At 38.8% G+C, this 26,170-nt stretch overlaps 1 protein-coding gene across 7 annotated transcripts in view; it reads right to left on the bottom strand.

Moving 5' to 3' along the window:
- Positions 1 to 26,170, bottom strand: part of MEGF11 (multiple EGF like domains 11) — a 193,223-nt gene that overhangs the window by 151,319 nt on the left and 15,734 nt on the right. For all 7 annotated transcript variants that reach the window (XR_006169805.1, XM_042823968.1, XM_042823963.1 and 4 more), the window contains exon 5: positions 15,553 to 15,645. Coding sequence is in view for 6 of the 7 variants with exons in the window: in XM_042823968.1 (XP_042679902.1) it covers positions 15,553 to 15,645 (93 nt within the window). In the remaining variant the exon portion in view is untranslated. The remainder of the gene's footprint in view (positions 1 to 15,552; positions 15,646 to 26,170) is intronic.

Below are 26,170 nucleotides of genomic sequence, written 5' to 3'. Positions count from 1 at the left end.
GAACCTCAGCCTGCTGTAGTAGTGGCATGCCCTGATTGGGGCAATTTAGAAACTGGTGATAACCACCATGCCTGACTCTAAAACCCAATTTCCTTTCCAGTGAGTTACTCTGGAAAAATCTTAGCCTGTTCTCTGGTCTGCATTTATTTGAGAGATTAAAAAGTTTTAGAAGTATGACATTGTTCATTGTGACTTAGTTTCTTTAATGAGATACAGGGCTGCACTCAACAGCTAAAACAAAGGGACTGATTCATGTTTAATGTGTCCAGAGAATCATCGTGTTGAAAGACTGACATAAAAGGGTGGATGAGTCAGGAGAAACCAGAAAGCCTCATTTAACGTGCCGTTCTGTACTCATGTTAGCTATCAGATGTCCCTTTGTTAACAACAGGGGGCTGCATAGAAAGTATTCTGGTAAGAGATTTTGAGACTTGAAAAGTCTGGAGGCACCATCACCCAGGTGCTGCACAAGTTGCCCCGTGTATAACATGAACCAATCCCAAATAGCTGAACATCAGATTTTGGGACTGTATGGGTGATGCCAGCAGGAACCCTGCAAGCAGACAAAGGACATGGAGGAGCCCTTTACCTCATTAATTAAATTGGAATCCCGTTACCAGGTTAGACTAGTGCTTGACACCATTTAATCAAGCAGTTATGCACTGATGTTTACATCTCTAGACAAAAGGGAAACAACTAAGTCCAATATATCTGTTTTTTTCCCTTAAAAAGAAAAAAAAAAAAAATTAACCCCAGTGTAACTTTCTCTGGACAATTCATTTGTTTCTGGAGTTTAATAGCTTTTACACGTTTACAGAATTCTCATAGCCTTACAATGCTGACCTGGTGGCCAAGTTTTTGTTCTTTAAATCTTACCAAAACAGTCAATATCTGCAATTCATTTCAGAAGAACAGTGCTTTGCATTAGGAAGTTAATGTACTGATTAATTTACCTAATTACAGTAAACCAAACAATCCTGCAACTGAGGCCAGTCTGTTCACTTACTTAAAAAGTAATTACACACAGCCCCGGAACAGAATCAGCTGCTAGATAGCTGAGGGCTGGGTCGTGATAAAATTTTAAACATTTCTTCTGGTCATGTTTCTGTTTTTCAAGTCTGTCTCTTCTGAAAAACCAGAGACTAGTTTGACATTTAATTTCCATTTCTGTATTGAACCCAGGAAAATACATGGCTCTAGAGGAAGATACTGAGAGCGAGGTAAACATGAGCTAATCAGTCAAGGAGTTGCTGGATGGAAATGAGAACACTTTCTATGTGCAGAATACAGAGCAAATAAAGTTCAGTCTGCGCAGAGAGCTCACACCACATCAGTTAACAGCTGAAATCTCACCCAGGAGCTGAAGCTGGGTCCTATTTTGAGATCTTCAATGAAAAGTAAGTACTACAGGGACAGGGCCCTCATAATTCTCCTCACAGCAGTCTGGGCATCACTGGAGGTGTTCAGTGTACAAACTTACATTAACAAAGTACTTTTGTCACAAAGGTGCTGCCTCCCAGATGGGGCTGGGAATGTGTCCCACGACACTCAGAATGTGTCCCTCCCAAATCTCCTTTTAATGGAAGCGTAATGGAAGCGTAGAAAGAAATCCTCAATGAAGAAAAATACAATTTTGAACCTAATTCACTGTAATCCTACGTTGACTTTTCTGAATGGTATGAAACTCTCAATCTCCTATCAAGCTGCATGACTCGTACAGCTGTGCTGACCACTGCTTATTTTATTAAAGAAATAGTTCAGTTTCAGGGTAGAAATGTGGAAATTCTGTGCTGTGCAGCAAACGCAGGGAACATCTTGATCAAGATTGGTACTCAGCTCTAACACAGAGCTTTATAATTTATATTTAACATTTTATTCTGCTATCCCTATTATTGGATGTGTGAAAGTTGCAGAAAAGATAGAATTTGGAATTCTATCTTTATCAAAGCATTGAGTGGCAAGATTTATCTGCAAACTATGAGTGAAGCCATCCTGTAGTTTAATTTGAAGAACTGTCTGGTTAAATGACAACTGGAAGGAGTGCCTAGTCAAAAACCAGTCTTGTTGGGTTAGAAATAATTCATTTTTATGGCTTCTTAAAGAAACAGTAACCAGCAGGAAACATCGGAAATTTGTCTTCTCGAATCTTCAGCTTGAGAGAAACATTTGAAGGTAAGAAACATTTTGGTTCGTTCAAAATTCTCATTTCCACTCAGAGCCCTGCTTACTCTCGAATTAAAATGGCACGAGTTTGATATGAATAGAAGCATTCAGGAAAACAAATCACTGATAGTTCTGCCTTAACATCAGGCTGGTTTGTGACCAAGTGAGAATCAATTATCTTTGTATCACTGCTAACTAACATAATAAAACAATGATAGAATTTTCTTCTGACAAATTCAGAAAGGATGAAAAACGATTCCAAGCACCAATATCAAGAGAAGACATTAACTTTCCATATTGATCTTTTTTTTTTTTTTTTTCCTTCCCAACTTAAAATAATTTCAGTTCAGAAACCGTACTTTGAAGGCTGAAAGACTTGGGCAGGGAATCTAGCAGGGCACAGAACGACTTAGAACAGATTTTTTAGTTCCTATTGAAAACACAGATGGAACTAAAATGTTATTTCAAGAATCAATTAAATTAAAGAAAGAATTAGTACTTAATTCTGAAAGTTGCCCTCAGAAATTACAAAGACAAAGGCAAAAATGATACAACAACGGAATAACAGCTACATATCTAAAGCCCACGTGGAAAAGTAGGCACATTTAAATACTAATGAACCAAGTATTTATTGAAATTATCAGAGGAAGGAAATTATAGCATTTTTAAAAGTGTAAATCTCTATAATTTGACCTGATGATTCTAATCTTGACTCCTCCTGCTTATTTCCTCTGAACTGAGCAAAAAGTAAAACCACACAGACCCATTACTGGGGTTTAAACTGACAAAAGCTGAATTTCTATTCTCATCTGTAGGCAAATGACATGCAAGTCCAGAATAATTCCAGTTGCATAGTTCTGCTTTCATAAAATAGTGAGCTAAATGTGATCCAGAGCTCCCAAGAAGCAAAATGTCTTTTACAACAACAGAGAAATTGAAGCAAAAGGGAATGAAAAGTGAAAAAAAACCCAACTATTGATCATGCAGATACAAAATGAAGTTGGGACAAATATTGGTGTTGATTATTTCCTTTCCATTATCCACAATGTGTTTTTCCTCACAACAAAGAAGAAGTGGTTTAATATCACCTATCACTCATATAACGGATGAAGCGTGAAAGATGCCTTCAAGCAAGTTAGCAGCTTGGCTAATTTGTCATAGTCGTACACAAAGAAAAAATGCACCTCTTAATACATTTGAACATATTGCATCCTGGAAGAACAACCCAACATCTGGACATCTATAATACAGTCTGCAACAACATGACTGTATGTCAAAGTAATTAATTAACATCATTTCTTTCTGCCAGTTAGAAAACATGCATTCACTATAGAACACACACAACATTTGATCTTACTAATTTAATGAGAACATCTATTTCTTCTTTCGAAGTTTTCGTGTAGAAACCTCAAAACACCACACAAAGGTCAGGATCACCATTTTATAAAATAGTGAAAGAAATGCAAAGAGAGAAAGAGGTGCAAATGGACTGTCTCAGAAACAAAGTTGGGAACAGAACCTCCTTTCTTGAACACAAGAAACTCTTGTATTGAATTCAGCGGGACCCAAAATGCATCCCCTCCAAAGAATTTCCACGTCATTCCAGGATTTCAGAATGAGATTAACCACATAACTCTTTGGATAGAGTCACCATTAATAAAGTTCAACTCCCACATATAAGAGGATTCCCATTGGCCTTTGGGATACTTTGACCTGCTGCTTATGTATTCTGTTTTCTATCATAACTAGCAACTCAATAAATCCTCTGCTCTAATTCAGAGATTGCTAAAGTTATGGGAATAAAATAATTCATGGAATCATAGAACTGTAGAATAGTTGAGGAGGAAAGGACCCCTGGAGATCACCCAGTCCAAACCCTCTGCTCAAAGCAGGGTAAGCCGGAGCAGTTTGCCAGACTGTCTCCAGCTGAATTTTGAGCATCTCCAAGGACAGACTCTGTAATCTCTCCAAGCAACCTGTTCCAGCATTTGATCACGCTTACAGCAAAAGATGGCTTTTTAATGCTTAAATGGAACTTCAGTGATCTCAGTAATCTGTGAATCCATGCACTCTGAAGAGAGCTGGGACCCAGCTGCTGAGGACAAAAGCTAATAAGACCGTCTTACTGATCTGACAGAATGGCGGTCCCTAAGAAACCCAGAACTGGGTTGCTGCAATCAGATGCTATGAATAGCCTAAATGCTAGGAACTTTTTCCCAATACACTCCTGAGTTAGTTGTGACTAAAGCAATTCTTCACCTGAGGATGAAATCAAATCCAAGCCCCGTCTTGAGACTCATAATCCAAATGTAATATAATCTCACCAGTTTTGGAAGGAAGAGATATCACCTTCCCCCAGTATCCCTGAAGCAGAGTCTGGGTGCCATCTTTCAGTAGCTGGAATTTGTCCTACAGGGCAGATCATAGAAGATTCATAGAAGTGCATGCATTTTTTTTACAGCTGTTCCAATTAAACTAGTAATCCAAGTGATTATGGAGCACTCGCAGGTTAAGGTAAACGATGATGCAAAATCATATCTCCATGACTGCAAACCTTGCAATCCCTACGGAAAAATGGACTTTCCATGTACATCTGTATGTTTTTCTGCAAATCTGCCTCCTTCTGCAGTCTGGGCTTCCAAGCCTTGATTTTTATTTAGGAAATTATCACTGCAACCTAAGTAAGACACGATACCAGATTTTGGTCCTTGGCTAAAAACTGCAGTGCAATCAATTTTCTAATACTGTTGCATAGTTAGATCACTGCAGCTTGATACAAAGGGTTCATAAAGGTGAGGTTTAAGCAGACAGTAGCGAAGGTAAGAAATCCTATTCCTATTCCAAATGTCCATTGCTTCATGTTTTAGCTGATTCTGTTAAAATTTGCATTTTGCAGGGTAATTTCAACCAATCTATCCTGCATTTGACATACATATTTTTAAGCATTCTGGACAGAGTTATATCCCTGCTCGTCTCTGGCTTTTACATAAATAGGCTTTTTATGATAGGCAGGAAAGCTTCTGAAAATGATGAACTGCAGAGACTTTTCTGTTGACTGACCACCCTCCAGGATCAAAGAAGAGTGTTTTATCTCTGCTCTTTCTGGATGATGTCCACAAAGATCTTCCTGATATAAAATAGTCTGAGTAATAATACACACATCATTCCTACCTGACATTTACTGTTGTTTCAAACGGGCCCTAAATCTATCTTGCATAACACACACAAGATAGGAAAGTGACTTCTTTTTATAAAGTAGATATGGATAGGATCTTGTCCCATACATTTTCCTTTTTTTGCCTTTCTTCAGTCCCTTTAAGCATGTCTCTGTGTAGCCGTTGGTCTCATTTTATTTTACTCCACAGCCCAGAAACTCAACGTGTATTGCTATCACCTGATTTTACTCATCTTTTAGTTCATTGCTCATATTTCTAGAGTTCTTGTCATTACAAAGAAAACGACACCCAGATCTGTGACACTTGGGTCTCTTCCCAGCTTTCCTGACAACTGGCATTCATTGTGTTTTCTTGAACAAGATTCAGGTATTTTGAACTCTTATTTTCAATCCAAAACTTTTAGATATTCTGCTGTGTTAACACCAGCACGTTTTATAAACAAAATCCTGCAGTTTTTCTGGACTAAAGCAAGTCTTTTGGAGCTGTAAAGAAAGGACTGAGGGATGTGCTTATTACAGAGTACACATTCAAGATGTTTAAATGGTATAAAAAAGGGTTAAAACTGGAGATGTAAAATGTTTCTTTGAGTGCAGCAGTACAAGTAACTTTTGACTGTAGAAATTTTCCTTAATGTGCAAAATTTCTGATATTACCCTAACATTTTTGTCAGTAAAAACATAAAAACTGGTGGTTAAAAACTGCACTTTTCTTGCTTGCACTACTTTTCCAGGCCAAGAAAAGGCAGTTTTGGCAGTTGAAAGCTCCATAAGTTCCAGCATCCCACTGCAATATATCTTGTTTAAACATTAAACACTGTTTATTGAAGCTATAGTGCCGATGACTACCATAGAATAGATGTTTACATCCCTGCATAAACACTTTAATGGGTTTCTTTGCCGGTACCAAAAAGACAAATGCCACTTTAGACAGAACACTTCATCTCTAAATCTTTCTTCTGCCTGATTATTGCCGCTAGTTTGCAAGCATCACATTCTTTCTCACTTCACTAATTTTTTTTGCATGATAAAAAGCATTCCTTCAACACCCCAGTTTTTCCTGTTTGAGGCAATACCTGGCACATCAGGGTTTGCCTCCCCTTGATCTTTGCCATTTCTTTTGTTCTCTCAAATTAACAGCAATTTTCACCATTATTGGCCTGGCTGTAGCATCTTCTCTTCCACCACCATTCTATTCTCTCCTCCTTCTACTTTAATTTGAACCAAATTTGTACATTCTTCTCTGTAGAATGAGGCATTCACTGCTCACAGGTCTGAAATGGTTAGTGCCTCGCATGAACACTGAAGTGTTCATTTTCCACAACTACTGCATTTCACCATTCATTTTCTCAGTTCCGTTTATCTGCGCTCTTCCTGCCCCCAGCTGCTTCTGCCTGTTGTCTCACTGCTACTAGGTTTTCCTCTATTCCCCCCACTTCAATCTTTATTTTGTTCTGTGTCAATTCCATGCTTCCATGTGTATCATGTTCCCCTTGTTCTTCCTGAGTTTGGTCTCAGTTCATAACAGTGTGTTTGTAAGTGGTGGCTGTGCTACAGCAATCCCCTCAGAGAGGCAGGTATGGTGCTAGCACACCATCTGCTCAATTTTTTGCTTTGGCCATAACATATTTCCTTATTTTGTATGCTTTTCTGCACAGATAACTAAGGGCTCTCTGCATTCCTTGCCAAAGCTAGATTAGCAGCAAGAGTAAAATGCTCACCTGTGAGCAGTGGTATGAAGCCCCGCTCCCATCCTTGCATTCACAGCCAGATAGGCTGTAGTTCAGCCCTCTGCTATTTCATTATTTCTCTTCACATCATTGAAGCAAACCAGCAGTTTCAACAAACATTCATTTCACTGAGGACACAAGATATCTTCTCCCGTGGCAAACTCTTTTTCCAAGTTTTATAAGGATTGCAGACAAGTATCAGGGTATCTATTTGAGGGTCTTTTCAGAAGTGTAATTTAACAGAACAAGATTAGTCAGAGAAACATTTTATGAAAACATTTCACTTCAGAAATATGTTATCATACCATACAATAACACAAATGGTGGACGAGAGAAAGAAGGAAAATCCCTTCTGACTTTGATGCTTAATCACTGCCTTTAAAATAGCACTGTAAGTAGGAAGAAGAGCATCTCTGTGGAAACATCCCAAGACTACAAACAGGTGAAGGGGCAGCAGGGTCTTTCCCACTTGTATCACACATCTCTGAAGACAGCTACTCAGAACCCAGCAGAAGTCAGAGCCAGCCTCAGGCTCCTCTGCTGCAGCCACCTGAACCAGCTCACAGGGGTTTGCTGATACCTTAGGGCCAGCAGTGAGCAGAGCTCTGCCCTCTCCAAGCATTCTTTGAAATGCATCACTCTAGCAAGCATTGAAATAATCAGCTTAGAACCTTTACACTTGTTTTTCTGTTAGCAAGCAAAAACCCTGGGAATACTTTTCAATGGGTGTGTAAGCCTGAGACTTCTGCCTGCACTATGACAGAAGGAATTCTGCTCTTTTCTCCAAGTGACAGCACTTTAACATCCAGGCCATGAAATGATAGCAGTGGTACTTTTAAATTGATCTAAAGTCTGTTCATTTGTGTAGTGCACATTTAAAGCCACATTACTGCAAGATGCTTCAGCAATGAAATTTAACATTAGAAATTCAGTTCATTAAAAAAGATATTTTAGAAGATTCCTTCTTTTATAGCTATTACCCTGTCCAAAGTGAAAAAAACCTCAGTCAAATTAATAAAACTAACAACTCATAACGCATATACTGCTTTAATATAAAGTCTCCTCAGTTCTCAACAATTAGGCAGACAAAAAAAAGTGTATGTCAGCCAAATTCCCCCTTGTATAACCTCAGGAAGACCTGCACCAGAATGCATTAAGCCCATTCAGCACTAGCAACCACATTTCCTTTACTGGAAATTACCCTTGAAGTGTAAACCTGTACTCCCAATTAGAGACAACTCATCAACACAATTGCCTTGGTCACGAACAAAACTTCAACACAGAACCCTGCTTGCTCCCAGCATTCCTATACACACTCCCCTTTCTCTTCTATGAAATCAGAGCGTCTCTGCGTGCCCCCCCTCCAAAGCCCTCAGTCCCTAATGATGGGCTACAAGTAAGGTTTTACGCCAAAAAATTTGCACATAACCTCTCATGTCTTAGGATTCCAGCATGAATTCAGAGTTGGATTCAGAGAGTCAGCAGATTGACTTTCTAGAAGTACAAGGCATGATCCAATTGTTACACAGAATGCAGAATTTCCATCCTGGTCACATACAGCTCATGAGAGGTATGAGAACAAGAAAACGTGAGGTGCTATGCTCAGATGGCCATCAGCTCTGGCCTCCTACTTCCCATTTGCCCACCAAATGCCTTATATCAATGTATATGTATACCAGAATTACAACTATAGACCTAGCTACAAATGAGAAGCCTGGTTTTAACAGATCGTCTGAGTTCTATATGAATATTCGCTCTAGCATATAACTCATTATGGCTCATCTCTTCAACTAAAGCAGACAAACATAGAAAGAACTGGATGATTTAACAGAGGAGATTATTATAGTAATATTGCAATAATTACATAATTGTGCAGAATTATTCTGATAACATTATACATCAAAATAATATTTTACACCTGGAGGCTTATCACACTACATACCTGTATTATTTTCCTATCACTTCTCTGCCCTCTGGCACTCACCTATGTGGTAGGTCAAAGCATCACCTCTGTCTAGAACTGGCAGACGTGTTCAGATCAGTGCCCTGCAGATTGTCCTCCTCTGTGGAACACCCAGTATTGAGCTTGGGGCTCTCTTTTTTCTCTTTTTTTTTTTTTTTTTGGTGAAGCTGGGTTTGGCTTTAACACATTGAAAGAAGGAACTGTCATTGATAAACCTGGATGATACTTCGTAACTCTCTTGGTCCCTAAATGAGATCCTCATCAACCTGATTTCCCCCCTCATCGCTTATGGTCCCATTCAGATAATGACTTAAGCATTTATCTTACATAAAAAACATCAGTTGTTCATTAATGACTTTAAAAGTACTACTCATACACATGAAGTACATTGCTAGATCACATCTGAAGAGCAACACTGTGAGCAAGGCACGACTCCAGGGACCGAAGCAGAGTGAGGACAGCTCAATGAAATCTTCAAAATCATTCAAAGGAGGCAGCCTCAAAGGAGAGCTGGAACTGATGGGAGAGAATGATCTGTCACTACATGGGCCTCAGACAAGAGCAGCTGATTCAAGGAAGTCCTTTCCCACCCCGTGACAGAGAAGATGAAGATAAAAAGGAAAAGGACACAGGGTGCTGAATTTCTATTTTTTATCCTCTTTAGTACAACTTTTAGGACAACTGGCAACTGATCTACTCATCATCAATGAATCACACAGCAGAGGTGCAAAAAGCAATTTCTCTCCAAAGTAAATCTTGAATCTATATTTCCCTTTCCAGGATCCACTGTTGGCTTTTACTTGGTCCAGTTACTCTGGGGAAAAGACAAGGCTCAAAATTAAGCTCACAGCATCTCCAAAGCAGTTAACTCCTAGAAGCTAAGAGTGTACTACCACATCTGCTACAGAGAGAGAAGAAAATACCACAACCACGTGAGTAGCAATATTAGCAGCTTCAGTGAGAGAAAAACTATTCCCACAGAATGAAAAATGACATATTAGTCCAGTTTATTGCAGCCAAATTATCTGTGTAAAGATATATAGGCGGGACATGCTGCTGTGCTAACTGTGCTGAACAGCAGCTTGTGTTTATGCTCAGCTCCCTGGTTACAGGCTGTCCTGTGTAGGCTGTCCCAGGAAGTGCAGCTGCTGCAGAGATGGCCTCGCACAGACAACCTGACGTGTGAGCCCGAGCATGCGTGGGCTCCACAGCCTGCAGAGGCAGAAATGAGACAGCAGCTGCTTACCTGAGCACACTAGCTCAGAGGTTGAAGGGATTGGGATGTTTAAGGAAGAACAATCTGAAAGAAAGAGACCATTCTGCTTTGTAATTGATACAAAAGATCCTTGTGTGCACCCTCACTGGAGCTTGCCTTTATACCTGTACATCTCTTTGCATGATGCAGCTGTCACTGAATCTGCAAATCATATCAGCATTAAGCTGAAGTTTGAGCTTAGCTTAAGTGAAATGTGTATTAAAAGACCACAGTCTGCTTTTAAACAGATTTTTAGAAATTTTACCTAAACTTAGATTGTGCACTGATGTATGAAATACAAGGGTTCACTGGAAATAGAAACATCTCTCGAATTCTGTCACATTGATGAAGCAGTCCTTGTGATACAAACTTGTTGCAGAGACAAACTCCTACACAGGAAACATGGACAGCCGTCTTTCAAGGACAGGCCCTGAACCAAAGTAGCACTCCACTCAAGGACTGGAACTGTTGAGGATCCACACCTCTACACACCTCTTCCCAGGGTGCCATGCCAGTCAGCCCTCCTGTCTTCAGAAGCCAAGGACAAAAACTTAGCTAATGATTCCATCAGACAGATCCCTGATCTTAAGCTGAATTTCATTTAATGCTTTGTACACAAGTCACACGCGTCCCAGCATTCCTTTGAGCTTTATGTCTTTTTCAGAAATAGTTCAAAGCATTCTGAGAATATGGAAGCCAAAAGCAAACCTGCAGAACGCCATGGAGCCATTTAAAATACTCACTTTTTCTCCTGAGATTTCTACCATTTCTTTCATAACTTGTCAAGCAACACCCCCTTTCAGATTTAGCACAGTGTCTGCAGTTCTCATTCATCACAAGTTTCAGAACTGAAGCACTCCAGCTGCTCTAGGGCTATATCCTTAAATGTGATCTTGCTGTTAGGTTATACTTGCCTGTTGTTATGACCTTGGCTATTTTTGACAAAATGAAATACTTTCTTACTCTTGATGATCATTTCTACGGAACATTCTTTCCAAAGAAATCTTGTTATACATATGTGTACAGTACTGAGCTGCCCATGCCAGGCAGCAATAGCATAGCCCCCCTCCTCAGGTGGTTGAAGCATGAAGGATGGTTTGGCATATATTTTCTGCTGAAACTACTAGGAAAGCAAACATGTTGAAAACCACTTTAGTTTGTCATTACAACTTCTCTGTTTCTTTACTTTGAAATTTCTGAAACTGGCACACACAGTTTTGGAAGGTTCTTGCTTATAATTCAGGGTGCTTGCCCTGAACTTTCCTTTTTCTACCTGTTGTCCACTGCCTGGTGAACCCCGTTTTGCAGGAAGATATTGGTGATCTTCCTCACAGTGAAAAATACTTGTTAGAGTAAAAATAAGTCTTTAGTAATGCAGCCTGATGAGCTTTGGCATTGTGGAAGAGAGAAACCTTCTTCTCTATTGGCCTGATGAATTCAATGAGGGTCTTAGACTTCACTGAGATATTTTTAGTTGTTTCTTCAAAATTGACTCAGCAACATCCTCAGACACCTGCTTCATTTAAAGTAGATGAAAAGTTCTGCTCATGTGTCAACTTAAGGACATGCTTAAGTGCTTTCCTGGAATGGGGCCTAAATACTTACAAATACAGATGGTTATTTTCAAGACCCAGAAAAGGCCAGGTAACCACCAACAGTCAATTATATTCCTACCAGAACTTCACACCAGTATATCATACTGTTTGAAGTTAATTGCTTTGAAATAATTGGACAGGTGAGCAGGTAAGTTCACACAGAGCATTTGCCATTTTCCTTTGTATCAAAAAAACCAACAAAACACTGCAGATTGCATGGACATAATGGGCATGATTTTAAACAAATCAAAACCAAGTTGAAAGAGAAGGGAAAAGGTATGTGCTTTTTAAAGACTTTTAATTTTTAACATCATTAAAACCTTGAAAAACTTCTTATTCAAGAGCTTCTTTAGTTAATACCTCATTACTTCTCTTTTTATTGTTATGGTAATCAAGCCTTAATATATTGCAGCTTTATAGCATGAAATCAAGGCTAGGCCTGCAGGCATCAACAGATGTACAACAGCATGCAGTAAAACACAGGTATAGAGGCATGCAGAGCTGAATATGGCACCTTTTTTTTTTTTTTTAATAATTGTTTAGCAATTCATCTGAACTTATTTTAACCTTGACAACAGATGAACTCTAACACACCACCATCAGTACCACAATCAGTCACTGGAAGCTGCACAAAACGGTGAGATTTCTGACCGCTGTCTTACAGGCTGAGTTTTATGAAAGCATGAAATGAAGTCTGAAAAGGATTTTAAATTGTTTGGATGACTACAGGCTGTCGCTGTAACTATTCAAACCATTTAACTGTATATATTCCAGACAAGGGAGAACAATAACGCAAAGAAGCTGGATTTAACATCAAAACAGTGCCTCTCTAGGAAATCTATGCTCAGAGTCAGAATCCACATGCTTTCCTAGCACAGGCACTCTTTGCAGCACACCAAAAGAAGAAAAAAACCCAAACATTTGGACCTGACTTTTGGTTTTGAAGTGACACTTGGACCTTGTGCTGGAGCTCTGGTTACGTTTGAATGTCAGTCACCAAATCAAATGTGGATATACATAAATTTTAGAAAGCTACACTAGTCTGGCTTGCAGTGTTGAGATACCTCAAGCTGGGTGAGCATCCACAGGTCTTTTCCAGGTACACAACAATGACACCCAGTGTCAATCAGGCTCCCTTTCTTAATGTCACTTTCAGAAAACAATTACTTCTCCTGTGTGATTTTTTTAATCTAAAGAGAGCGTTTTGCCAAGCAATTGCTTTCCCAGTAAAACAGTTCCAAATTGCCAACAGTAAAAGCAATATGCCTATGACTTTATGAAATCACTCATACTGAGGTTCACATAGCAAAGCTTGAGGGCCACACACAGAACCTGTGGCTGGGATATAACCAACAGCTTCAGTTTATCTGGAGCACAGCTTTACCAGCCATTCAGAAACCCCTAACAAATCACATTTATTTGTCACTGCAGACATGTATCTTTCATACACCTATTCAACATTAATGAAGTAAGAAGAAGAAAGTAGACACAGGTAATAGATTAGTCCAGTAAAAGTGAATATAGTTTTCCAAATTACTGATGGATAAAGGTAAGTCCCAACATGTGAATCACCATTGTATCTGAATTGTATCAGCATCAGCCAGGAAAAGGCTCTCAGCTTCTCTTGTGGAAACACTCAGAGCAATGACTGTAAAGAATCCAGCTGATAACTGTTCTATACCTTTTAATTCAAACAAGGTTTCCGAACAGTAAGGAGGTCAGTCATCCAAACTTTTAGTATCAGGCATAAAAGTGAGTAACTCTCATGGCTGCAGTAAAAGCTAACTTCAGTGAGGCCATTCACACTTACAAGCATTACACTTGACAGTGGTGCTTGTCAGATCAGACCTTAGGACAAGAATGCATGTTGCCCAGCACATAACAAGTGGAATGAAAGACAATGGGCACAGTAGTCCAGTGAACACACTAATTATATTAATAAAATGTAAGCTTAAATTTTGAAGCTAATCCTGGGCTATCATTTATAAAAGTTAACAGGGCATATTTAATTTAGGAATTGGCTACTGCTTCTCTTTCCACTGCTGAAATCTCATAAATGAAATATACTGGATTGCTGCCCAGTGCGGAAATAAAAGTTATGAATAATGTTTCTATCTCAATCTTTGTCAGTGCTTTAATATTCCTAATTACTTTAAAAAGCTAAATATTCAATATAGGAAAAACCTTCTTTTTCTTTTTATCTTCACTTGCAAGATTAGTGTAATTTAATATGAGTCACTGGCTAGTTTTAGTTCCCAAGGCCCATTCGTGCTTTGGAATGCTTGTTACTCCTAGTGTGCACGCATGTGTGTGCAATTGAACATGTGATGTATGCCCATGTTATCACAAGGTTTTTATTATTTTCTCACTCTTGAAATGCTCTAAGTACCTATGCAGGGTATAAAAACCCACTGCCTGTTAGGTTGATCATTATCTATTGCCAAAAATAACCAAAAGATAAAATAATTATCTGAGACACTACATTATTTTACAATTAAAAGAACTATTTTTCTCAAGATAGCAGTATTGTTCTAGATAGATATGCAGTAAATTATGCCTTCCAAGTTTTTCCCTTGTCTACATGTCAGGTCCATCCCAACCATCCCAAATGGTTACATGGCTTTTCTTTCTGCTCCCCTTCCTATCATAGTTGCCTTTCCTGCTGTAAGTGGGGAGATAGCAGCAAAGCTGCAGACAGAAGACAGGCAACCAGAGAACATTTTGTCCCATTGACTTTAGCCTCTGTAGGTGTTCCCCCAGTCAAATTGAACTCTTGTTCACTTCTGATGCCGACCTTTACCTATTTTGACTGGTAATGATGTCTCTTTCTTAAGATCACAATCAATTTGCAAGGAAGGGAGAGACTAACAGCAAAATAAAATGTTTGTTCATTAACTGACTATAAAGATCTTTGTATATGAGCTTTACTTACTTGCCTAATACATAGAGTTCAATTAACAAGCTTATTTCTGTTATGTCAGTAATTGATTGGACCAATTTTACATCCATCATCTCTGATGTTTTTACCAGAAAGAATGCTCGCTGTCTCACTCTAACATGAACTAGTCACGTAGACTTAAACTTACCTTTATCAATTAAGAAACTTCGATATGAAAATCTTCTCCAACTGAAAGAACTGAAAGCCTAAAGTGTGAATTGATTTTCTAGTAAACAGTATAGAACTCCCATCTGTCCCATTTTCCCACCTTGTGCAGTACAGATAATTCAGGGTGTGGATTCAAGTCAGAAGGAAGAATCTGAGCTGCATGAAGAGTCAATGGTAAAACTCCCACTGGCTTCCATTGGACAAGTATTCTGTCTAGAAAATACCCCAACTACTACACAAAATTCTTAATGAAGAATTTGAAGTAGAAAGATTGAAGAAAAAAAAAACGATAATAGAGGTATAAAATCTACATTGGTATTCCAATAACAGGATAGAAAGCATTAAGAGCATCCTTCACTGCATTTAACATTTCTTCATAAGAACAAGAGAAAAATCGAAAGTCACTGCTGTAGGAAAGGGTAATATCACACATTAATCACTGCAAAACAACCAACTGACAAGCTTCAATTTCCATTTAAAGCATCCAATTTCTAAGGCCACTGCTTTGTTTCCTACAATTTTTAATAGCAGTATATATCTTTATTACATTTTTGTAATCTTTACTCACCGCTAGAGCAATCAGTGCCTCCCCATCCTGGTTCACAATGACAAGTGTCAGGAGAAACACATCTTCCATGCACACACTCCTCTGTGCAGAGCGCTGTTAAGAAGAAATAATACACAGTTTCGTAAATATATTAAGCTGTTGGTAAACAGCCACTAAACTATGCCTTAGAGAGCAGTATTTTGTTTAAAAATATTCAACAAAGAAAACAAACAAAAAATAATTACTTGTAAGATTTAATTAATACTAAGTGACCAAAATAAAATACAGTTCTCTAGACAGCAATAAACTCATTTGTCAGTTCAGCTCTTTGTAATGAAAAACTCTAACACCAGAAATTACTTTGGTTAGCAGTTTTGCTTCATAATAAAATTTTTAACAAACTGACACTTAGGATTATTATAATTACAGAATACTAGTTTCCTTTATTGCATTCAAGTTGTTCCAGTTCATGAAAGAAAATGGAACTCCAAAGACCCAAAAACAAATTTGTGCAAAATAGCTTGAGGAAAAGGAATAATTTTACTACACAAAGAGCGTAAGTGCAGGCTTGTGTTCTCGAGGTCATCAAGTTTTCCATAACTGAAGTATTCTCTACCATATTTGTCCACTTTTGGGTTACTGAAAGATCAAGATCCTCAAACTATGAATACGCAGCTGGTGTCTCACTTGCCAGTTAACCTAGGGACACACACAGGAGAATTTCTTTTTCTTCTTCCATTGTAGGAATAGTTCACGGTTTTAAGACATTTTTTCTCCTGTGCTGCTGGGGTGTATAATTTACTTTCCAGTGTATGCCTGTCACAAACAAACAAACCTACTTTAAAAGCAGATCCTTACTTAGTGCCCTATTTCTATTTCACCACTCAGGACATTGCCAGAAGCTTTGTGCGAAAGTGATTTTAACCTGATGGTAAATTTGAAACATAATTTTCATCTAAACTAACATGTATAAGCTCTTAATGAACATGATGCAGCAGCAATTTGATCACTACATTGAAAGAGCTTTACTGTTTGCACATCCTGTGTTTTTATACCAGATGGGAAATGTGGGTATTGTACTTACTTAACCAAGAACATCCAGGTACCAGCTACCCCACTGAAAACACATTTTCCACCAATGTCTTGAAAATTTAAGCAGTTTCTGCTGTGCTTGACATCCTATTTGGACTATCAGATTGGAGCACATCTTGGAGCACTCAGCCTGGCATCAAAGCCAACAGAAACATTTTGCTGCCTATTCTATGTTCGGGTCCTTGGAGACCAAACCCAACAACATATTCACAATATATTTAAGTCCAACTTTAAATGATGTGTGATCTTTCAATAATCCCACTGGACAGATCTTCCTGCTCCTTATCCATCAAGTCACATGTGACCACTGATGAGGATACTGCCCTGTTACAACTGCAAGAGCTTAGCCATTTCTTTTTTAGGTTCACTAGATGTCAGAACTGAAATTTATTCTTATTTCATATCTTGTGTTTAGACAGTATTGCAGAGAGCATGAAATATTGATAGCTAATTCTCTAGTCACTAATTGTCCTAATCTTTTGTGCATTTATTTCACTTGAGTTAGAGTTTCAGAAGACAGTGAGGCATCCTAGCCTACAGATGTAAGATGAAATTCAAGACAGCATATTAGAAAAACAGCATTTTTCCATAAAGAAATCCCAGCCTTCATGCAGTCACTGAAAAATGACTGGTTACCTATGGCAAGGAGCAGTTCACACAAATGACAGCCACAAATGTATGTGTTGCTACTAAAAGCACATTGTGCAGAAAGGTACCCAACATGCTGGGATATGGCTACTTAGAAAGCTGTGCTTCACGTAGCTTCACCTAAGAACACATTTTGCACTGATGTAACTCTTAACACATAAGTTTTACTAGAGTTAAGGAAATCAAAACTGAGATTTTTTCTGTTCCCTTTATAGGCATTTACATTAATCAATCGTCCTTCCATGTAAAACGTGCAACAGGTCAGCTCTCAACAGCATGAAAGCTGATGGTGGACTATTACTTTTCCAAATGACAAAACACCTGCTAATTACTGGTATAAATTTAGTTGATTTAGCCACAAAGACATATTACACCTTAAATTGTTAAAATAAATATGAAATACTAATAGCTAATTGAGATAATAAACCCCACTTAATTACTTGTCTATAGACAGAAGTGCTGACTTCTTTAATAACACTCCGGTCTCTTGGGAAGTGTGCTATGTGAGACTTGTAAGCAGGACTCAAGATGCTGCTCCTCCTCTAAAGCAGCCCATGTGAAACACACAATTTTTGCATCTTTGTTTTTTAGGCATTTTGAAGTCCATTGTACTTGAAGATGATGTTTAGAGAGCAATTAGAGAGTTAAGAAAGGTAAAGACAATCCTTGGAACTCTGCGTGATCTCACCTCTGCTTTGTAACTTGCTAAGCAAGCAACCATGAACTTACTAGAATGCATTCATTTAAAGCTGTGAAATTACACAGGACTAATCCTATAAATGGGGTCACAGAAATCCCCCTTATTAAAAAAAAGTGAAGCTTTTATATGTCACTTTGCGTGAGGAGACAAATAATCAGACTCACACATTGCCTGCCTCAAATCAGGCCTATGAAGGTCCACATAAAGGTCACATTTGGGTATCACTCTATATTTTATCACGGCAAATAAAATTTGAAATTTCCCTTATAGAAGGGAAGTCTTGTCTTGCTCTAATCTTTAGAGTTTAAATTAATTTTTCATTCTATTAACATTCAGCATAATAGGATACGATGGTCCCCAAGGCATTCTTCATAATATACTTTATACAGTGGTTTGCAAATGATCTTACTAGTTAATGGAACTATAAAAATTACTTGCACATAAAGGTCAAGAAAAATAAGGATAAGTATATATACTTTTTGGTACTGCCCTGTTCAACATACAGCTAAAAGCCCCTGGAGTAAAGAAAACTTACACTAATGCAAGGAATATAATTCCTCCCAGTATGAAAGCCCAACCAGCTCATCTTTTGGAATTCCAGACTTTTTATGTCTGCATTTTCCCTCGACCAATTCTCTTGAACAATCCAGCACCTCATTGATCAATTTATTATTAGCATTCTTGGCATGAGTTTAAGATCAGTTTGTAGTTTGATTCAGCCTGGTAATAAAATGACCTACATCAAAGCCCTGCCAAAATGCCATCTTTGCAGCAATGCGTTTAGCATGAGTTATTTGACCATATTCAAGGTCACACAGCAACTGCTCCTTATCATGGAAAAAAGCCAACAAAAGGCTTCTGTAACAATTCATTTGATGCTTATCACCTCCTTTATAATTATAAACAGTGGGATTTTTTTAATACATAAGGTCAATACTCAGAGAAATAGACCTAAAGATTAAATTCCTTTCAAACCTGAAATGACCACATAGATTTCTCTAACAATAGCACTTATTTTTTAATTGTTTTCCTGAATTTGGACTCGGTATATTAAACGTCCATGTCCCCAAGCAGCATCCCCAGCAGGATGCTGTTACTGAGTAGTACACTGCTAAGTGGGGCAGCCTCTTCTGCCTAGAGAAAGGAGCATTTCTTTTCATTGCAGAGCTACTTGAAGCAGCACCACAGTGAGTTTCTCCCAGACAAAAGCAGCCATTGCCCAGGGATCCTGAGCTATTCTGTCTTCCTTGGTGCTGCATTCTTTTGTGTGGACCCAACCTAGGTTTAATTCTGGGGTTTAATTCTGCTGCTTAACCTTGTCTTACACACCCTGTTACACCCTGCTCATCACTACTTTATCAACACGTTGACTTCTTGTACTCATGGCTAACACCTGCTACAATTGCCTTCTTAGGCTCTTGTCAGGAGTGGAAGTACACTTAGAGAAGAGTTTCATTCCAGTGGATGAAGTATTGAGTTTTAATTCTGGGAAAGTTTTTTTTTGTAGCTCATCCAAAAATATAACTTCTGTATTTTTTGCACAAAACAATGAGTAAGAAAATGGATCTTGTGCTTGTGATGGAAGTGCTACATTTGCAGTGGTCATTAGAACCTGGAGAAATTCACAACCACTGCCCCAACAAAGTCCCATCCCTCTTCCGCTTGTAGGACTTCATTTGACAGACAACCAAAATATCTTCAAAACAAAGTCTACAGGAACATATGCAAGAAAGCAGAAAACAGGCTATGTGACCTGCACTCATAGCAGCATGTGTTGCTAAAGAACCCTGCTGGAGCATTCTGTACAAGCTTGAGTATCTGAAGCTCTGCAGGCTTTCTGCCCAGGGATTGTAGTCTAGTAAGGAGGCGACAGAAAGTAGAAATAACTGTTGCTACCTTATAATAATGGAAAACACTGCAAAAATGAAGATACAGATGCTACAGTGTGAGAGCAAAGCCAGAGAGAAACTCAAGATGCTCTCCCAGAACTACGCAGAATGAACTGCTCTGTTGTGATCACGCACATGCCCAGAGGACTCTGTGCAGTGACTGCAAGTTCTTCAAAACATTTTCCTTTTCTCTGCCCTGCTTCAGGGAGACTGCCAGATTTTCTTCACTACAAACCGATCTCATCCAAACTCTGACCATTTTGCTTTGTTGGAAACCAAAGGAAAGCCTGCATTTTTTTCTATGCTGCTGGTATGTAACTTCAGGTCACCTAACCAGTTTGACAGTAGTTGGACTCCACAAAGCAGACATTTAATGGAAGAAGTGATGTTTTCCTTCGCAATTTAATATGTGTCCCTGGATCAGTTTGGGCCATCGCAGCGCATTCTTCTAGTCTCCAGTGCCACTTTTAGGGGAAAGAACAATTTTGTCAGTGAAATAGCAGTTATCTCATGGCCAGCAGTTTCAGATAATACAGAGAGGTCAAAGAAGATGAAAAAGGATGTTTGCCCCTTTATCCTTTATGAATCTGTTCACTCAGGGCCACTCTGGTGCTTCCATTTTAATGTACTGGCCTGAATCCAGGTTGTGCGGAGTCTAAGATATCAGCTCCATTAGATAAGCCTGTAGTCAGCTTTTGGCTAGGTTCTCTTAGGGTGTGCTTAGAAAAGTGAGGTTTGATAGCAGAAGAAGGATGGCTACAGCTAATGCTAGGAAGGTTTCCCATATTTTTAGATTACTGCTTATTTGTGGAACAGAAGATTCTCCCATTAAATCACTGACTCTCTATCAGGAATCATGCTGATTAGATTGCTTCCTGGATAATTTTTTCCACAAAGTGGGATAATTGTTCTCAGTATTGCTTAATGTTTATTTCTGTGGTTATCACTCAGGATTCATTTATTAATTTATCACCTTGGATAGCAATTTAATGCAGGATTAGCAACCTCAATAGATGAAGACATGAAAAGATGTCAAAGACTGCCTAGCTTTGAGGAATTTATTGTTTCAGTGTATACTAACCCTTATTTTTCATCTCCTTCTTGGTACCTAACGACAGCGCCAATAAAAAAAAATACAAAAACAAGGAGATCAATGTAAGCAAAGGAAAGATGAAATTGACGTAGATCATATAACAGCAATGGGTCATAAGATCAACTCCTTTTCCGGTAGCTGTAATACTATTACATTTTTTGGCAGATTTGGAGTTAGAGACTACATATTTATGCAATCCAAACAGAATCTATGGTCTTTCTTGCTCAGGAGATGGGGAGGCTCTGACCATTGCCTTAGTGAGATATTGATCTGTTCAGGAGAACAGCTACGCTGTGTTATCCTCAGTCTTGTCACTCTGCCAAAGCTTATGGAGCACGCTGTGCCAGAGATGACTTGTGAATGGCTAAACTAAAAGAATTGAGGACATTCATTTTGAGGATTTTGTCTTCTCTCAGGAGCAGAATCTGACATACGTCACTGTCATCGTTGACAAAATATCAGTAAATCCCGACATGAATCTGCTGGGAGGTGAAGATTTGTTAATAAGCACAAAACTTACATCAGTTTCAGCCCATTTTCTATTACTAGACAAATGGCAACCTGTGGCTCTAATGAGAAGGTTAAAGCAGGGACTCTGATACTCTTGTCATGGCTGAGTGTTTCAGGCAGATGACACAAGTTTATAGATCCTGATATAACTTCAGCCAGACTGCACATTTCAGACTCTCTAGTACTCCACAGAAGGACTACTTACATTTTACTGATTACTAGAGGATCTGGCACTGATGAGAATTCAGTTTAGTCCTTGTTGCAACTATTGCCTGCAGTAGGCCTTTCTCTAGCCAGTGGCTAGGGAAGCACACTGTGCTGGGGGAAGGTCAGAGTAGAAAAAAGACTGCCTGTACTTCCAAGTGCCCTGAGAAAACCAGTGGAGTACTTTTAGAATTGTATGGGCCCAAAAAACAGTGGAGCTGGAGCAGAACATCCATGAGAAAGGAACAGCACAACGTCAGTGCTCATGAAATAGTGCCAGTGACAGTAATAGAGAAAGTTAGAGTCCTGCAAAGGGAGAGGTCAATGGGAGCCACACATTTAACAGACTCTGTGTCATTTGGATGCCCCATAGATTTCACTTGCTCTGGTAGAGAAAGGGAATGGGAGATGGTACTTACCATTTTACAATGTCTGAATGAGAACTGAAAAGTAGCCTCCTAATAGCAGCAAATGTCAGAAGAGCAGAACTGGGGTCAGTACGCTGAACTACTTTGTATCTTTGGCTGTGCGAATAACAGAAGAGCTCTGCAATACTTGCAAGCATGAAAAGGGAGTTGTGGGAAGGCACTGCAGGACTCTGATCTTTGAAGTGCACCTGCACTGCAAAAGGGACAGCTTGCAAGGCTGGGTAAAAGCAACACAAATCCATAGATGTGCAGACAAAATAACAAATGAAGCTCTGGCAAGAAGAATGTCGGCAAAGACATTAAGAAGTGAAGTTTAAGAAACTAACCAAATTCTGCAATGAAGGCAAAACATCTTTAGACTGTGTGATCTCTACAGGTCCCTTCATGCACCCACAGTTCTGTAATTCTGCTGCCTCATTTCAACAGATATATGACTAGTGTCTAATACAAAGGCAAGACCCCAAAATCAGAGATGACAGTCCACGCAGGGGATACAAGCAACAAGGCTGGAATGGTGGGCTGAAGAGAGAAATCCTACCTTCAAGTTAACTCTCGACTGCTTTGAGGCAAGTCATACACCCAACCTACAGACCATGTCTAGGGTTCGGTCTTTCTCACTGCCACAACAGAAAGTGGATCTCAGCACATAAAGAACTCCTAGAAGATCAATGAGCTATTGGTAATTGTTGATCATTTCAGGCCCGAGACTGATTTTTTGCATTTTCTGCCACTGCTTCAACTAGAAACAATCATTGCTTTCTACCATGTTGAGGGGAAAGACTTATGCTGAGATCAATTCTTCTAATCAACATTTTAATACAATATTATTCTGTGGGATAATTTTCAGCATTTAACTTCTTCTAGTAAATGATTTCCCATTGCCTCACTGCAGGGTTTAAAACAATCATTACCACTGGTTCAAACTGTTAATGAAGTTAAGAGAGATCCTGAATCAGCAGAGCAGAATCTATGACCCAGGAAAGCTTTTCCCTTCTTGCGTCCTCTGTCTACTCCTTCCATTTTTTAGGTAAATTGACCAACTCTCTCCAGCAATTTGTAGGAAGCACATTTGCACTAGTTAATTTTCTGCTGAAACTTGATTCATCCAACCAGCAAACTTCATGCAAATCTGTGCTTTACATTGCTCAAATTGTGCTTTATATTGCACCCTCAGTAACATAACAGCACTACTGTCTTCCTCCAAGTAACACAGAAATATTAACATCCACTCCTAGGCATCGTCTTTTTCTCTCTATATGATCTGGTAGACCTCGCTTCACCAAAACCAAATGCGATCACAAGTATTTGCCAGAGGAGGCCCCAGCTCTGTCATTCTGTTCCCAACCTCAGGTAAATTTCTTTTTCTGTAGTCTGAGGAAGTGAAATTCTTGATGGGTTGGAGAAAAGGGAAAAACTTGTACCTAACTGAAATCCCTCGTCCTTTCAGCTTTTGCACTAACAGATGGAAAAACAGCCAAACCTACTCGCAGAGAGTAACCTGATCTGTCAACCTGGGCCTGAAGAGCCCGCTCAATAACCGAGCTGTCTTGCCTTGTTCTTGGGAAACCACCTCAGAATTACAGCACTTGCATCCCTTGCTACAGATTAATCACTCAGGGCAGTAAGAGAATTTATTTGTGTGCAACTTCCACCATATTCCAGTTTCAGTTTATTTTTGAATCTCATAGCATCGCTGCTTGTCCATCGTTCTCTGATTACTGACTCGCCCTGAAATGTGGGCCTTATGCCAAGAAAATTTTATTTTCTGTCAGTAAATGACACAGCTCCACTGCTGATTGATTTTCATAGGCTGAGGATATGTGCTGCGTGTAAGATTGAGCATGGCTGCATCAAAAATGTTTTTCTAACGGATCAAAACTAGATCAAGATGTCTGGACCGCACGGTACTTTGTGCAACCTTTGCTGAGCAATACAACATCGAGTAAAAGAAAATCGCACCAATTCCCCTAGATGAATTTTAGTCTACAGCACATTGAATAAACCATTGATTTTTCCACACAAATTCTTTCTTCATTCTTACTCCAAATTTCATCAAGCCAATCCAACAAAAATCCTTTTCTTTGTTTCTCACAAAAATAGTTTGAATATGGAGAAATTTCTGAAGGCAAACCTGTGACTGAGACTGGGCAATTTTTTGGCATGGGCCCTAGAGGGCCAATGCATTTCAGATTTCATTTCATATCAAGCTGCACTCTGAAAATGAAGGTCACCCTGATGAAATCAAGAATAGAAGTATATTCTGTTTGAAGATCATGTTAATGTATGAGCAACGCTAGCATTACTGGGGATGGAATATTTAAATGCAAACACTTTTCACTTTTCTCACATTTCAAAAGGAACCACAGTAATGTGTTTCATAGCAACTTATTGAAAGAACTGCAAAAAAAGACCCCAGGAACAAATTATTGTATAACTGTGGGGACTTTCTTATCTGAAGCCTAATTCAAACTTTCTGTAACCAACTCTGGGTTGCAGGAAGTCAACTGATTAAGACTAAAGTCCAACTTCTTAGTAATGCCTAATTGTATAGAGAAATTTTCTATTAATGGGATATGGCAAAACACACTCTCCTGTTCTTGTGATTCATGCTACTACCTGAGAATAGAAGATAGGCATAGAAAGTAAAAACTTTTACCTACACAGTCAGAAGCTGTTTCAAGCTGCCCACTCTTTACTATAAGGTAAAAACTGCATGGAATTTTTATGGCATTTATGTTTATAGAAAACTACTCCACAATATTTGGGGAAGGATAATCATTATGAAAAATTTCAATGATGTTTTTAAAAGGTATTCTGTTTAAAATGTGTATTTCCAGAAGAGTGACACGTGAATGTAAGTGGGGAGATATCAAATTCTGAGGTACAAATCCATTACTTATACTTCAATAGGGCTTGCATATGCACAACATTGCTGTAACTGAAAGCGTACTTACGTTACTTGTTATACTGAATATCTAGTTTAATTTCTTTAAAAGTATGCTTATAATGTGCTTCATACACACTTTCTTATTTCTTAACCAGAAAAAGTCTCTATATTTGATTCAATTTACACACTTAAGTTGTAAGCTTTTTCAAGGAAGACTATCTTTTCATGGCTTTGCACACATTTCTAAGCATTACAGCAATACAAGTAAATCACAGTATTCAGAAAAGAAAAATCTTGATAAAAAGAAGGAAGGTTTTGGGATTAAATAGATTGAAAAAGTCTCTTGACTTATTGCACCAGAGAGCAAGTTTTGCAGAAGCAAATACTTGTGTTACAAATACTGAAGATAAATTATTTAAAAATGCTCCACAATCATATCTGCAACTGTCTGGAGTTTCACGAAAAAATTCCCCGAGGAGCCTTAAACGCATTTATTGAAGTGAAAAGCATGTGCAACAATACACAAATATAAAGCGGGATGCTATAATCCTGTAACAGAAAGAAAAATAGATGTCTACGAAAACAGTCAAAGAGTATCTGGTTCCAGAGGAAGTAGCTGTGGGTGGATCTTTCTTAGAAGAGTTCTCTCTGATTAGCCTTTTTGATGTTTGATTAGTAATCTTACCCTGTACTGGATTATGAAGTGTTATCTGATGCTTTCGAAATTATCACCCAACCTAATCATCTTACTGTGGTGAGAACCAGAACCAAACTGACTTGCCAACTGACTCTCTTGCAAACTGAAAACTACCACCAATGTGTACTTGGAGCACCCTGAGTTCACCACCAGCCCTTTCACTTTAACACACTTTTTTATTTCCCCATGCAGAACTCCTGCTGTTTTGCTTCATTATTCATCCACTTTACTAAAATTCCTCATGCAAATGTCTCAGGAAGTTGCTTCGCTGTACAAAGTTAAAGAAAGAATTAGCACATCCATGTGCATCCATACAAAAGCACAACTCAGTCTGCAGATAAGCTGTTAATTCAACAGTGACAGCTGACATTTATTGTTGTTGAGGTGCTAACACTGCTCAGAAATGGTGTATGCCCACTCTTCTCAGCTCTAAGTTGATGGAAGCTGTATCATTCATCACCGCTGAAAGGCAGGGTCCTCATGCAAAAATT

Source organism: Centrocercus urophasianus, unplaced genomic scaffold (genome assembly GCF_019232065.1).
Source record: "Centrocercus urophasianus isolate 14NV4802_14NV808 unplaced genomic scaffold, USGS_Curo_1.0 seq_23, whole genome shotgun sequence".
NCBI lineage: Eukaryota > Metazoa > Chordata > Aves > Galliformes > Phasianidae > Centrocercus > Centrocercus urophasianus.
Note: the sequence above shows the minus strand (reverse complement) of the source record. Positions and strands in the feature narration are given on the sequence as shown.